The sequence below is a fragment of the Stigmatopora nigra genome, chromosome 23 (genome assembly GCF_051989575.1).
Source record: "Stigmatopora nigra isolate UIUO_SnigA chromosome 23, RoL_Snig_1.1, whole genome shotgun sequence".
Classification (NCBI taxonomy): Eukaryota; Metazoa; Chordata; class Actinopteri; order Syngnathiformes; family Syngnathidae; genus Stigmatopora; species Stigmatopora nigra.
Genome location: NC_135530.1, coordinates 5,244,608 through 5,260,000, shown reverse-complemented (window position 1 = coordinate 5,260,000; position 15,393 = coordinate 5,244,608). Strand labels below are relative to the sequence as shown.

The window sequence follows — 15,393 nt, the reverse complement described above, 5'->3', positions numbered from 1 at the left end:
ACAAAAGCTTAATTGTTATGATACCCAGAACTGCGTTTTACAAAATTGGTAGTGCTTCTCCATAAGGTGCGTTTTCTCGGCAAAAGACCCAAATAAGTGATAATTTCAGACTCGTAATTTGGCATTCTGCTGTGATGGATACATCGCATCACCCCCCGATCGGATCATTTACCTCTCACTGTCTTTCACTTACCTTCAGTCAGCCAGTAGGAGGCAGATCACCATATTTCATTTCATATTACCTCACCCCCAAGTTATTACACAGAAGGGATTGTGTATCGTGTTACCGCAAGTTTAAAGTCTCGATAGATGTAGGAAAAAACTGTCCTTTAGCCTATTTGTCCATACTTTGTGGGACCTATAGCGTCTGCCAGAGGGCAACAGCTTGAACAGGTTGTGACCAGGGTGGTATGGGTCCCTGATGATGTATGGTCCATTTATTTCAAAATATTGACTACATCATACTGTGTACATGTACTATTTATGTACAGTATAAAGCAGGGGTCGGGAACCTTTTTGATGAAGTGTCATAAACAATTAATATTTTCAAACATTATTCCTTGAGAACCATACTTTATTAATTTAAAAGTAAAAATACATGAAAATGTGAGCGTTTATTATTCATTTCACCACTTTGAATGTAAAAAAAAAGTCTGAATTCTTTTGAGAACATTATTTCAATGTCGCTAATCAATGAGTATCAATGAGAGGATGCATGCAGAAGAGTCTAATGAAGAAAAAATATGATTTAATGAAGAAAAATTATGATTTAAATAGGCGCTAGAGATAGATTCGGCGCCACAGTATCGGCGTGACGCTCCCATTGGTGCGTTCGGGACTTAGCTCTCTCACCAGCGGTTCCCATATTTTACCACACAGGTTCGCGGAGAGCCATATACACCCATTAAAAGAGCCACATATGGCTCCCGAGCCATAGGTTCCCTATCCCTGGTATATAGTATGGGTATATGCGATATATAGTAAGGCTGTTCTTTGTACATTGATTTAACATGAAATTGCAGTCAAACGACTTAACAGATGCTGTCGCCCACATTACACACCAATATTTATGTGATGCACATTTTTACATAATCCCATTTGGAGCTTAGTGCTGCAGTTGGGTGCAACCTTTACTATTTTATTTTCTATTTTACACACAAAGCAACACTGTAGCAGTATGAAATGTGTTGCATTAAAGGTGGCAGCGCCCATTATTATTGATCATAATTAGAACCTCTGCTATGTCATCTTGGGAGCAATTTGTATTCGGGTCCAGATCCCCTTTTACCCTTTTGCTGGCTTTTTTCGCACTAATGGCTGATTATACAATATCTGTACGGTTAATGGCATTTTGACATATTTTGGGCTTCACCATTCTCTCATTTACATTGGAAATTGCATCTGAGACGCTCGGAGGGTCAAAAATGTTTGGGTTGAAGGAGAGGTCATGTTGAACTTTGGACTTGATCACCCTGGAAAAACATTGGTGCACAAAAAATGTACCAAAAATAGATGGGACTAGTTCAATGTTGTTGTAAACTGACTCAAATCTTTGCATACCCATTTTTATTCACGTCTTAATCAGGGTGTTAAAGCAGATCTGTGTCCCTACTTTTCTGCCGAGTTGTTTTTTGGCGTGAGTTGCACAAACAACACGAGCTGCAGGCCCACAGATATCCACTAATCACATCCTCCTAAACAATTTAGGGGGGTATTATGTTCCTTTTTCCCTGGTTTTATCTACGAGCCATTTTAATTAAGTGGGACACTGCTTTCATTTACTCTTTGTAATGTTTTGTTTGTGTTTTCCTCCCCATTATTTTTGCTCTAATCTAAGAATTGCAAAAGCTTACACACGAGGCTGTCAGTATTCAAACTTAGTTGGAGCACAATAATTGTCTCAAAGTGTGGTTGAGATGATTTTTCTATAATACTTTAGGGAGAAAGTCATCCTTACTGTACATGGTCATATTTTAAAGAAAAAAAGCCTTACTATACTTGTTCATTTTTTAAAGAAAAAAGCCTTACTATACATGGTCATTTTCTAAAGAAAAAAGCCTTACTATACATGGTCATTTTTTAAAGAAAAAAGCCTTACTATACTATGTCGTTTTTTAACGAAAAAAAGCCTTACTATACTATGTCGTTTTTTAACGAAAAAAAAGCCTTACTATACTATGTCGTTTTTTAACGAAAAAAAGCCTTACTATACTATGTCGTTTTTTAACGAAAACAAGCCTTACTATACTATGTCGTTTTTGGTGATAAAAAGCCTTACTATACTATGTCGTTTTTTAACGAAAAAAAGCCTTACTATACTATGTCGTTTTTGGTGATAAAAAGCCTTACTATACTATGTCGTTTTTTAACGAAAAAAAGCCTTACTATACTATGTCGTTTTTGGTGATAAAAAGCCTTACTATACTATGTCGTTTTTTAACAAAAAAAGCCTTACTATACTATGTCGTTTTTGGTGATAAAAAGCCTTACTATACTATGTCGTTTTTAACGAAAAACAGCCTTACTATACTTTGTCGTTTTTGGTGATAAAAAGCCTTACTATACTATGTCGTTTTTTAACGGAAAAAAGCCTTACTATACTATGTCGTTTTTGGTGATAAAAAGCCTTACTATACTACGTCGTTTTTTAACGAAAAAAAGCCTTACTATACTATGTCGTTTTTTAACGAAAAAAAGCCTTACTATACTATGTCGTTTTTTTAACGAAAAAAAGCCTTACAAATGTCGTTTTTGGTGATAAAAAGCCTTACTATACTATGTCGTTTTTTAACGAAAAAAAGCCTTACTATACTATGTCGTTTTTTAACGAAAAAAAGCCTTACTATACTATGTCGTTTTTTAACGAAAAAAAGCCTTACTATACTATGTCGTTTTTTTAACGAAAAAAAGCCTTACTATACTATGTCGTTTTTGGTGATAAAAAGCCTTACTATACTATGTCGTTTTTTAACGAAAAAAAGCCTTACTATACTATGTCGTTTTTGATGATAAAAAGCCTTACTATACTATGTCGTTTTTTAACAAAAAAAAGCCTTACTATACTATGTCGTTTTTTAACGAAAAAAAGCCTTACTATACTATGTCGTTTTTGGTGATAAAAAGCCTTACTATAGTATGTCGTTTTTTAACGAAAAAAGCCTTACTATACTATGTCGTTTTTTAACGAAAACAAGCCTTACTATACTATGTCGTTTTTTAACGAAATAAAGGCCTTACTATACTATGTCCTTTTTGGTGATAAAAAGCCTTACTATACTACGTCGTTTTTTTAACGAAAAAAAGCCTTACTATACTATGTCGTTTTTTAACGAAAAAAAGCCTTACTATACTATGTCGTTTTTTAACGAAAAACAGCCTTACTATACTTTGTCGTTTTTGGTGATAATAAGCCTTACTATACTGTCGTTTTTTAACGAAAAAAAGCCTTACTATACTATGTCGTTTTTTAACAAAAACAAGCCTTACTATACTATGTCGTTTTTGGTGATAAAAAGCCTTACTATACTATGCCGTTTTTAACGAAAAAAAGCTTTACTATACTATGTCATTTTTTAACGAAAAAAAGCCTTACTATACTATGTCGTTTTTTAACGAAAAAAAGCCTTACTATACTATGTCGTTTTTTAACGAAAAACAGCCTTACTATACAATGTCATTTTTGGTGATAAAAAGCCTTACTATACAATGTCATGTTTGGTGATAAAAAGCCTTACTATACTATGTCGTTTTTGGTGATAAAAAGCCTTACTGTACTATGTCGTTTTTTAACGAAAAAAAGCCTTACTATACTATGTCGTTTTTGGTGATAAAAAGCCTTATTATACTATGTCGTTTTTGGTGATAAAAAGCCTTACTATACTATGTCGTTTTTAACGAAAAAAAGCCTTACTATACTATGTCGTTTTTGGTGATAAAAAGCCTTACTTTTTAACGAAAAAAAGCCTTACTATACTATGTCGTTTTTTAACGGAAAAAAAGCCTTACTATACTATGTCGTTTTTTAATGAAAAAGAGCCTTACTATACTATGTCGTTTTTGGTGATAAAAAGCCTTACTATACTATGTCGTTTTTTAACAAAAAAAGCCTTACTATACTATGTCGTTTTTTAACAAAAAAAGCCTTACTATACTATGTCGTTGTTAACGAAAAACAGCCTTACTATACTTTGTCGTTTTTGGTGATAAAAAGCCTTACTATACTATGTCGTTTTTTAACGAAAAAAAGCCTTACTATACTATGTCGTTTTTTAACGGAAAAAAGCCTTACTATACTATGTCGTTTTTGGTGATAAAAAGCCTTACTATACTATGTCGTTTTTGGTGATAAAAAGCCTTACTATAGTATGTCGTTTTTTTAACGAAAAAAAGCCTTACTATACTATGTTGTTTTTCGTGATAAAAAGCCTTACTATACTATGTCGTTTTTTAATGAAAAAAAGCCTTACTATACTATGTCGTTTTTTAATGAAAAAAAGCCTTACTATACTATGTCGTTTTTGGTGATAAAAATCCTTACTATATTATGTCGTTTTTAACGAATAAAAGCCTTACTATACTATGTCGTTTTTGGTGATAAAAAGCCTTACTATACTATGTCGTTTTTTAATGAAAAAAAAGCCTTACTATACTATGTCGTTTTTTAATGAAAAAAAAGCCTTACTATACTATGTCGTTTTTTAACGAAAAAAAGCCTTACTATACTATGTCGTTTTTTAACGAAAAAAAGCCTTACTTTACTATGTCGTTTTTTAACGAAAAAAAGCCTTACTATACTATGTCGTTTTTTAACGAAAAAAGCCTTACTATACTATGTTGTTTTTTAACGAAAAAAAGCCTGACTATACTATGTCGTTTTTGGTGATAAAAAGCCTTACTATACTATGTCGTTTTTTAACGAAAAAAAGCCTTACTATACTATGTCGTTTTTTAACGAAAAAAAGCCTTACTTTACTATGTCGTTTTTTAACGAAAAAAAGCCTTACTATACTATGTCGTTTTTGGTGATAAAAAGCCTTACTATACTATGTCGTTTTTGGTGATAAAAAGACTTACTATACTATGTCGTTTTTTAACGAAAAAAAGCCTTACTATACTATGTCGTTTTGGGTGATAAAAAGCCTTACTATACTATGTCGTTTTTTGTGATAAAAAGCCTTACTATAGTATGTCGTTTTTTTCACGAAAAAAAGCCTTACTACACTATGTCGTTTTTCGTGATAAAAAGCCTTACTATACTATGTCGTTTTTTAATGAAAAAAAGCCTTACTATACTATGTCGTTTTTGGTGATAAAAATCCTTACTATATTATGTCGTTTTTTAACGAATAAAAGCCTTACTATACTATGTCGTTTTTGGTGATAAAAAGCCTTACTATACTATGTCGTTTTTTAACGAAAAAAAGCCTTACTATACTATGTCGTTTTTTACGAAAAAAAGCCTTACTATACTATGTCGTTTTTGGTGATAAAAAGCCTTACTATACTATGTCGTTTTTTAATGAAAAAAAAGCCTTACTATACTATGTCGTTTTTTAACGAAAAAAAGCCTTACTATACTATGTCGTTTTTTAACGAAAAAAAGCCTTACTTTACTATGTCGTTTTTTAACGAAAAAAAGCCTTACTATACTATGTCGTTTTTGGTGATAAAAAGCCTTACTATACTATGTCGTTTTTGGTGATAAAAAGACTTACTATACTATGTCGTTTTTTAACGAAAAAAAGCCTTACTATACTATGTCGTTTTTGGTGATAAAAAGACTTACTATACTATGTCGTTTTTTAACGAAAAAAAGCCTTACTATACTATGTCGTTTTTGGTGATAAAAAGCCTTATTATACTATGTCGTTTTTGGTGATAAAAAGCCTTACTATAGTATGTCGTTTTTTTAACGAAAAAAAGCCTTACTATACTATGTCGTTTTTCGTGATAGAAAGCCTTACTATACTATGTCGTTTTTTAATGAAAAAAAGCCTTACTATCCTATGTCGTTTTTGGTGATAAAAAGCCTTACTATACTATGTTGTTTTTTAATGAAAAAAAAGCCTTACTATACTATGTCGTTTTTTAACCAAAAAAGCCTTACTATACTATGTCGTTTTTTAACGAAAAAAAGCCTTACTATACTATGTCTTTTTTTAACGAAAAAAGCCTTACTATACATGGTAAATTTTTAATGAAAAAAGCCTTACTATACATGGTCATTTTTTAATGAAAAAAAGCCTTACTATACATGGTCATTTTTAATGAAAAAAAGCCTTACTATACATGGTCATTTTTTAAAGAAAAAAGCCTTACGATACATGGTCATTTTTAAAAGAAAAAAGCCTTACTATACATGGTCATTTTTAAAAGAAAAAATCCTTACTATACATGGTCATTTTTTTAAAGAAAAAAAAGCCTTACTATACATGGTCATTTTTAAAGAAAAAAGCCTTACTATACATGGTCATTTTTTAAAGAAAAAAAGCCTTACTATACATGGTCATTTTTTAATGAAAAAAAGCCTTACTATACATAGTCATTTTTTAAAGAAAAAAGCCTTACTATACATGGTCATTTTTTAATGAAAAAAAAGGCTTACTATACATGGTCATTTTTAATGAAAAAAGCCTTACTATATATGGTCATTTTTTAAAGAAAAAAGCCTTACTATACATGGTCATTTTTTTAAAGAAAAAAGCCTTACTATACATGGTCATTTTTTAAAGGAAAAAGCCTTACTATACATGGTCATTTTTGCCAGGAAAAAAGCCTTACTATACATGGTCATTTTTAAAAGAAAAAAGCCTTACTATACATGGTCATTTTTTAAAGAAAAAAGCCTTACTATACATGGTCATTTTTTAATGAAAAAAAGCCTTACTATACATGGTCATTTTTAAAGAAAAAAGCCTTACTATACATGGTCAATTTTTAATGAAAAAAGCCTTACTATACATGGTCATTTTTTAAAGAAAAAAGCCTTACTATACATGGTCATTTTTTAATGAAAAAAAGCCATACTATACATGGTCATTTTTTAAAGAACAAAGCCTTACTATACATGGTCATTTTTAAAGAAAAAAGCCTTACTATACATGGTCATTTTTAAAAGAAAAAAGCCTTACTATACATGGTCATTTTTAAAAGAAAAAAGCCTTACTATACATGGTCATTTTTTAAAGAAAAAAGCCTTACTATACATGGTCATTTTTTAATGAAAAAAAGCCTTACTATACATGGTCATTTTTTAAAGAAAAAAGCCTTACTATACATGGTCATTTTTTAATGAAAAAAAGCCTTACTATACATGGTCATTTTTTAATGAAAAAAGCCTTACTATACATGGTCATTTTTAATGAAAAAAAGCCTTACTATACATGGTCATTTTTTAAAGAAAAAAGCCTTACTATACATGGTCATTTTTGCAAGGAAAAAAGCCTTACTATACATGGTCATTTTTGCAAGGAAAAAAGCCTTACTATACATGGTCATTTTTAAAGAAAAAAGCCTTACTATACATGGTCATTTTTAATGAAAAAAGCCTTACTATACATGGTCATTTTTTAATGAAAAAAAGCCTTACTATACATGGTCATTTTTAATGAAAAATAAGCTTTACTATACATGGTCCTTTTTTAAAGAACAAAGCCTTACTATACATGGTCATTTTTAAAAGAAAAAAGCCTTACTATACATGGTCATTTTTAAAAGAAAAAAGCCTTACTATACATGGTCATTTTTAAAAGAAAAAGCCTTACTATACATGGTCATTTTTAAAAGAAAAAAGCCTTACTATACATGGTCATTTTTTAAAGAAAAAAGCCTTACTATACATGGTCATTTTTTAATGAAAAAAAGCCTTACTATACATGGTCATTTTTTAAAGAAAAAAGCCTTACCATATATGGTCATTTTTTAATGAAAAAAAGCCTTACTATACATGGTCATTTTTTAATGAAAAAAGCCTTACTATACATGGTCATTTTTAATGAAAAAAAGCCTTACTATACATGGTCATTTTTTAAAGAAAAAAGCCTTACTAAACATGGTCATTTTTGCAAGGAAAAAAGCCTTACTATACATGGTCATTTTTTTTAAAGAAAAAGCCTTACTATACATGGTCATTTTTTAAAGAAAAAAGCCTTACTATACATGGTCATTTTTAAAGAAAAAAGCCTTACTATACATGGTCATTTTTAATGAAAAAAAGCCTTACTATACATGGTCATTTTTTAATGAAAAAAAGCCTTACTATACATGGTCATTTTTAATGAAAAAAAGCTTTACTATACATGGTCATTTTTAAAGAAAAAAGCCTTACTATACATGGTCATTTTTAATGAAAAAAAGCCTTACTATACATGGTCATTTTTTAAAGAACAAAGCCTTACTATACATGGTCATTTTTAAAAGAAAAAAGCCTTACTATACATGGTCATTTTTAAAAGAAAAAAGCCTTACTATACATGGTCATTTTTAAAAGAAAAAAAGCCTTACTATACATGGTCATTTTTAAAAGAAAAAAAGCCTTACTATACATGGTCATTTTTAAAAGAAAAAAGCCTTACTATCCATGGTCATTTTTAAAGAAAAAAGCCTTACTTTACATGGTCATTTTTGCAAGGAAAAAAGCCTTACTATACATGGTCATTTTTTAAAGAAAAAAGCCTTACTATACATGGTCATTTTTTTAAAGGAAAAAGCCTTACTATACATGGTCATTTTTGCAAGGAAAAAAGCCTTACTATACATGGTCATTTTTGCAAGGAAAAAAGCCTTACTATACATGGTCATTTTTAAAGAAAAAAGCCTTACTATACATGGTCATTTTTTAAAGAAAAAAGCCTTACTATACATCCTTTTTCCTAAAAAGCTCTACTATAAAATGTATCTATTTTATTTTTTGTCCAGTTTTGATCTAAATTGTTTCCTGTTGTTTGTTTGCAGTGTCTTACCCGAGCAGCTCAAGCAACTCCACTCCGGCATCGTCGTCACCAACCAGCTGTGACCGCGGCAACATCTGCGAGGATCCGTATCGCTGGTAAGTCTATTTCAGGTAACGACATCCCCTGGCACAGACATCTGTTGGAGCTAATTAGCATAAAGTCTCGGCTGGGTGGTGCCGTTAACACAGCGTTGGGAGCATAGCTGTTATTTGCTGTTCTTCCCCTCAAAAATCACTCTGCCGTTCCTTAAGCGCCCCCAAATCCCGCGTCAGCTTTTACTCATTAATTTTTATTTTTTTGATCTTGCCTCCTTCTCAAATATAGGCTAAACTAGTGTTTTTGAGCTGCGGTACACTATTTGGAATGACAAAACCGTTAAAACTTCTTAGATGGTGTACATCAGATATAATATTTAGACACCTTTTATAGCACCTTTTTTTTATAGATCTAAAACAGTTTATTTGAGCTTTTTTTTAATATATTTTTAGATTTTACTAAATTATTTTTGAACTAAAAACACAATATACATCTATACTCTTCATTTGAATTTGATCATAAAACAGAGTCAGCACTCTCCCGGGCCGCACAAAATGATGCGGCGGACCAGATTTGGCCCCCGGGCCGCCACTTTGACACCGGTGGTCTATATCATCTGACATGATTAATATAGGAAAAACGTTAAAGTTGACCTGTATGGTCTCCGTGCAAAGAATGACACACAAATCTGGGTATTTGCAAAAACATTCCTTTATTATAAATAAATCTCCTTTTGGTATAAAAAGCGGCATGCGTCACCCATTGTGTTTACAGGTTCACAACCCAATTAGCCAAGACAGCAGGAGGAAACACACTCATCTCAGTATGCAGGGACAATTCTTCGACAACGGTGAGACAAGAATGAAAAAATTGTCACAACCACAAAATACTCACAATTAGAGAAGAACAACGAACACGTTTTTTGAGTCTCATAGAATTTTTTTATCATTTTATACATATATCATCTGTTAAATCTCTATTTCTGGCCCTTATGCATACAATGTCTACATAGTTTTCTCTGTGGGTATTTTTTTTTACCCCTCTTTTCAACTCTTTTTTGCAAGTGCACTCAGGAATAAGTCACATTTGTCCTTACGCTCTTTTTTATGTATTTTTCTTTGTCTATTTAAACAGATATGAGCGAAGTTCCGACCGATGGGTGGCAAGAAAACAGGCGTTGGTCGCACCACCGTCCCTCGGTGAATTGATGCAAAACGATACAAAATGTCTCATGCTTGAATCCGGCTGGCTCTCCACGTCAACACACAGCCGGTGGGTAGTGGTTTGTTCTTTTGGGTCCGAGATGCTCGTCCTCTCATGTCTGCCATCTTTGTTTTTTTAGATGGCGTGGTTGCTGTAGCTGACATACGTCGTCTTAGTGGATGAAACTGCATGAGAAGACAACAGTTGGACGTCAAAATACGGGTTAAGCGATACATGTGCTGCAAAGTATGACAAGAATTGTGGTAGGTGATGTTGCAGATTGAAACGCCATTGTCAGGTATGCTAATCATTAACCTTGACTGGCATTATTGGAGAAAAACTACCTTAAAAATGAAAGCTCGGATTCAAAAATGTGTTATTTAAGTCATGTACATGTGTTCTGCATTCCAGGCTTTGGACATGTTAGTTTTGCTCCAATCTGCCAGTTGAAAATGCCTGAGAAGACTCTGGTTTGTATGTTTGTTTATGTTTTTTTTTTTTACTATTTGCCAATAGGGGATGCAACACAACTATGGAAACACCACACGTTAAGTGTTTGACCAAAAAGTCCATTCAGGCCACTATTTAAATTCTGACAATTCAGTCCAATCAATGCATGGTAAGTAAATATTCAGAATTTTGTTGTCATTTATATATAGCTTTAATGGCTATGGACAATAAAATTATGAATATTTATTTACCTTGTGTCTACTGGAAAGAATGTCAAACATTTATTGGGGCCAGAAAGGATTGGCATATTGTAAAAAAAAAAAACACTAACGTTTGTGCAAAATACCAGTCACATGACTTGGGTTAAGTATTTGCGAATTGATAAGTATGTATATGTGACATTTTAGTTACACTTGTGTAGGACTTGTTTTAAACACGACTCCATTTTTGCGCCAGTAATGCTTCCATTCCTCACATGTATTATTGGCCTCAATAGTCCAGGTGTTAGAGCACCTACCTTCAAGCCTCAGGGCTAGAACAGGGTGTAGGTTCAATTCTACATGTCACCTTCACTAAATTTTTAATCAAATGGTTACATTTAGTAAACCTAGAATGTTGTCAGAAAAGTTATGTCATTCATTTTAGAAATGGAAACACTTTTAACCCTATTTTGTGGGCTAATCATTTTGACAATGTTCTTGGGAATGACTTCAAATTTTCACAGCTTATGTAGAAACGTTTGAGGTTTTTGCGTGTAACGTTTGGCATTTCTTTCTTTTCAGATTAAGGAAGACTGTTCTCTTCAAAAGAAAAGGCATTTTATGTGAGTATGGTGGAAATCAGTCACCAAAAACAACTCTTCTGAAGAAATTATAAGTGTTACTTAGAATATCAGATCTCATGTCCTAAAGGCAGGAGGTGACCAAGATTTTTGTGACTGGGATGCAAACCCAGGACCCTAGATCTCAGAGGCTAAAGCTGTAACCCAGAGGTAGGGAACCCATGGCTCGGGAGCCACATGTGGCTCTTTTGATGAGTACATCTGGCTCTTTGCTAACCTATGAGCTAAAATATGGAAACTGCTAGTGACAAAACTGAGATATTACATCTAGAACTGCTTTAATGTTCATTTTTTCGTTGTAGACTCTTCTGGAATACATCCTCATTGATTGTTATCAGCATAAGAATCTTTTAAAAAATATTCATTCAACGAGGATGTATTCCAGAAGAGTCTACAGTGAAAAAAATGAAGATTAAAGCAGTTCTAGATGTAATATCTCAGTTCTGTCACCAGCAGTTTCCATATTTTAGCTCACTGGTTAGCAAAAAAGCTAGATGCACTCATCAAAAGAGCCGCGTGTGGCTCCCGAGCCATATGTTCCTTACCCTTGGGTTAGAGCATTAGCCTCTGAGATCCAAGGTCCTGGATTTGCATCCCTGAAACGAAAATCTTAGTCCCCTCTCGCCTTTAAGACATGATCAGATATTCCGAGTAACAATTTCTTCAGAAGAGTTGTTTTCGGTAACTGATTTCCGCCATACTTGAACACACAAAATACCTTTTCTTTTGAAGAGAACGGCCTTAAACTGAAAAGAAAGAAATGCCAAACGTTACATGCGAAAACTTGAAACGTTTCTACCCAAGCTGTGAAAATTTGAAGTCATTCCCAAGAAAATTGTCAAAATGATTGGCCTACAAAATAGGGGTCAAACTTGTTTCCATTTCTGAAATGAATGACAGAACTTTTCTAACAACATTCTAGTTTTACCAGATGTATCTATTTGAACAAAAAATTGGGGAAAGTGACATGTGGAATTGAACCCACACCCTGTTCTGCCCAGGGACTTATAGTCAGGTGCTCTAACCCTATGGATTATTGAGGATAACAATAAATCTGAGGAATGCAAGCATTACTGGCGCAAAACAATCTCAAGTCACATTAATTTTCCTACAAAATGTGGTCAAACATTCTGTATTTTAAATATATTTTTTACACTTAGCATGAAATATCTTAATATTTTATTTCTTGCCTTTTTTTTGACAATTATGACTCACTACTTCTGATGCCAACCAAATGTACCAAAGTCAAAAATCATCAAAATGACTAGAAATAAAATGTTAAAGTATTACACAAAGTATAAAAAATCTATCTAAAATATCCTGCAAAAAAAGTGAACATGTTCAATGTATCTGTACTTAACTGTGTTCAATATATCTGTACCTAACTGTGTTCCATGTATATGTACCTAAATGTGTGCATTTATATGTATAAAAACCAATAAAAGTCTCTTACTCACTGTTGGTCTCCATGCTCTCGCATAACTCTGTCTTAACTTCACCGTTGGGTCGGTCGCTTCCCTTCTGCGCCAGTTTTCCAGACATGGCGGCCGCAGTCACGATGGCCTGTGTGGTGGCAACAACATCGTGTTTAGAAAACGACAACATTTGAATAGCTGTGATTGATTTTTACCTTGAAGCTGCGCTTCCGTTTGGGTACATTCTGCTCAGGGTGGAACAGGATGACGTAAACTTTGGGCATGTAGAGCATCCCCAGGGAGACGGAGGCCGAAAGACTGAGCGAGATGGTCAAGGTGGTGGTTTGGATGTACATCTAGGAATATAAAACAAAGTGCAAATGAGCCAGATTATCCACCATAGCTGCTTTGACTATAGTCCAATCACATAAAGCAAGGGTGTCAGACTCGGGTTGGTTTACAGGGTCGCTTTAACTTGATTTTATGAAAATAAAGAATTGAAATGGTATTTGGAAACATTGCTTTTCACATAATAGGAGATTTGACTAATATTGGGAATAAAGGTTATACAATTAAGAGATTTAAAATGTTACAGTACTTATTTTTGCATTACTCTATCCATTTACTCACAAAGCAGATCAATTTTTACAGTTTAAATCAAGGGTGTCAAACTCGGGTTGGTTCACGGGCCGCATTAACGTCAACTGCATTTATGGGGGGCGGACAATTTTAGATTGTAATATTTAGATTTGTTTTTCCATAAATGGATTAAAATGACTGGATTAAAATCCCTGAATATTCTGTTTTTTATAGATTTCAAACAATGTTTATTCTAGCTTTTTATATTTAGATTTTGCAGGATGATTTATGACCTAAAAACATAAAAAAATGGATTAAACATTTTAAATTATTGATTTAAAAGGTGGAAAATAAGTAAATATAACATACATCTATATCTATCATTCTAATTTGATCCTAAAACAGAAAGTCAGGACTCGTGATTTACTATCCCGGACCACACAAAATGATGCGCCGAGCCAGATATGGCCCCCGGGCCACTACTTTGACACCTGTGACATAAAGTGATAAAAATCAAAGGCTATTTTAAGCCTATCACTGACTACGGCAAAGAATGGACGAAAGATGGAGAGAGACAGAGAGAGAGACAGAGAGAGAGACAGAGAGAGAGACAGAGAGAGAGACAGAGAGAGACAGAGAGAGACAGAGAGAGAGACAGAGAGAGAGACAGAGAGAGAGAGAGAGAGAGAGACAGAGAGACAGACAGAGAGCGAGAGAGAGCGAGAGAGAGAGAGAGAGAGCGAGAGAGCGAGAGAGAGAGAGAGAGAGAGAGAGAGAGAGAGAGAGAGAGAGAGAGAGAGAGAGAGAGGGAGGGAGAGAGAGAGAGAGAGAGAGAGAGAGAGAGAGAGAGAGAGAGAGAGAGAGAGAGAGAGAGAGAGAATGTGAGAGAGAATGTGAGAGAGAGAGAGAGAGAGAGAGAGAGAGAGAGAGAGAGAGAGAGAGAGAGAGAGAGAGAGAGAGAGAGAGAGAATGTGAGAGAGAATGTGAGAGAGAGAGAATGTGAGAGAGAATGTGAGAGAGAGAGAATGTGAGAGAGAGCGAGAAAGAGAGAGGACAATTCCCTATCGCGGTTAACTACGTTCTGATATCAGCCACCTTTCCACAAAGCTACAGACATCAGGCCAGAGGGAAGAAAAAGTGCCCGCAACATTGAGAAATAGACAATTAGCAAGGTTCTTCCTTAAGGTTTCAACAAATAGTTCCACCTACAGATTGACATACACCACCATTGTATTCTTGTCAAGCTCTCAGCTCGTTGGCTGATATCAGTGAAGTCCAATTGCCACGCCGACGTGATTACACGGGAGTGCTTTAATTGCCATCCTGAGAGGTGTCAACGTCTTTTGTGTCAAGCATTATAGAAAGAAAAGTGCTCAGGATGATTTAACCTTGTTATTTTTTAATTTGCGCTGCGAGTGAAGCCTTGGAGCGGACTTTATTACAACGCAATCATGACAGAACACGATAGCTACACCGCTAATTCAATGGACACAATGAAGAAAGGTCCATAGGCGAAAAACTAAATGGCAAAAAAATAAAGAGAAAAGGGGATTTAGACCTCCATTATAATGCTAGTACTATATTCCATTACATATCTGCGACCCTGAACAGGATAAGCTCTATAGAAAAGCCCCCGTTTGACTTAATCCTTACTCCTACCTTAAAGAATTGACGTTGCCATGGTGACAAATTTGCACCGCATATTAGACAGATGATTCAGAGCAAAGCTAATTCCCGTGTGGTGTTGTGAAGGTGACATCAAACCTAGCAATAAACAGGACCCAGATTGTATTTATCTAAGTGGTTAGTGCATCGGCTTCAATATTCAAAGGTCGAGGATTGAATTCCCAGTAGGGTCCTCTCTATTTTGCATGTTATTCCTGTGATTGACTGGGTTTTCTTCAGGTACAGTGTTCCC

At 33.9% G+C, this 15,393-nt stretch overlaps 1 protein-coding gene and 1 long non-coding RNA gene across 3 annotated transcripts in view; one reads left to right on the top strand and one right to left on the bottom strand.

Annotated features, from left to right (window-relative positions):
* LOC144181048 (uncharacterized) overlaps nt 1-10,426 on the top strand; it is a 62,636-nt gene extending 52,210 nt beyond the window's left edge. The window contains exons 4-7 of the long non-coding RNA XR_013324602.1: nt 8,953-9,046; nt 9,762-9,837; nt 10,122-10,259; nt 10,330-10,426. This is a non-coding gene — a long non-coding RNA (uncharacterized LOC144181048). The remainder of the gene's footprint in view (nt 1-8,952; nt 9,047-9,761; nt 9,838-10,121; nt 10,260-10,329) is intronic.
* The window catches only part of grm8a (glutamate receptor, metabotropic 8a), a 137,080-nt gene continuing 131,367 nt past the window's right edge, over nt 9,681-15,393 (bottom strand). The window contains exons 12-14 of one of the 2 annotated variants that reach the window (XM_077709296.1): nt 13,112-13,252; nt 12,939-13,044; nt 9,681-10,375 (exon numbers count right to left, since the gene is read on the bottom strand). In XM_077709296.1, the coding sequence (XP_077565422.1) occupies nt 10,326-10,375; nt 12,939-13,044; nt 13,112-13,252 (297 nt within the window). In that variant the 3' untranslated portion in view covers nt 9,681-10,325. Of the gene's footprint in view, nt 10,376-12,934; nt 13,045-13,111; nt 13,253-15,393 lie in introns of both variants that reach the window. The other variant, XM_077709297.1, reaches the window with a different exon arrangement.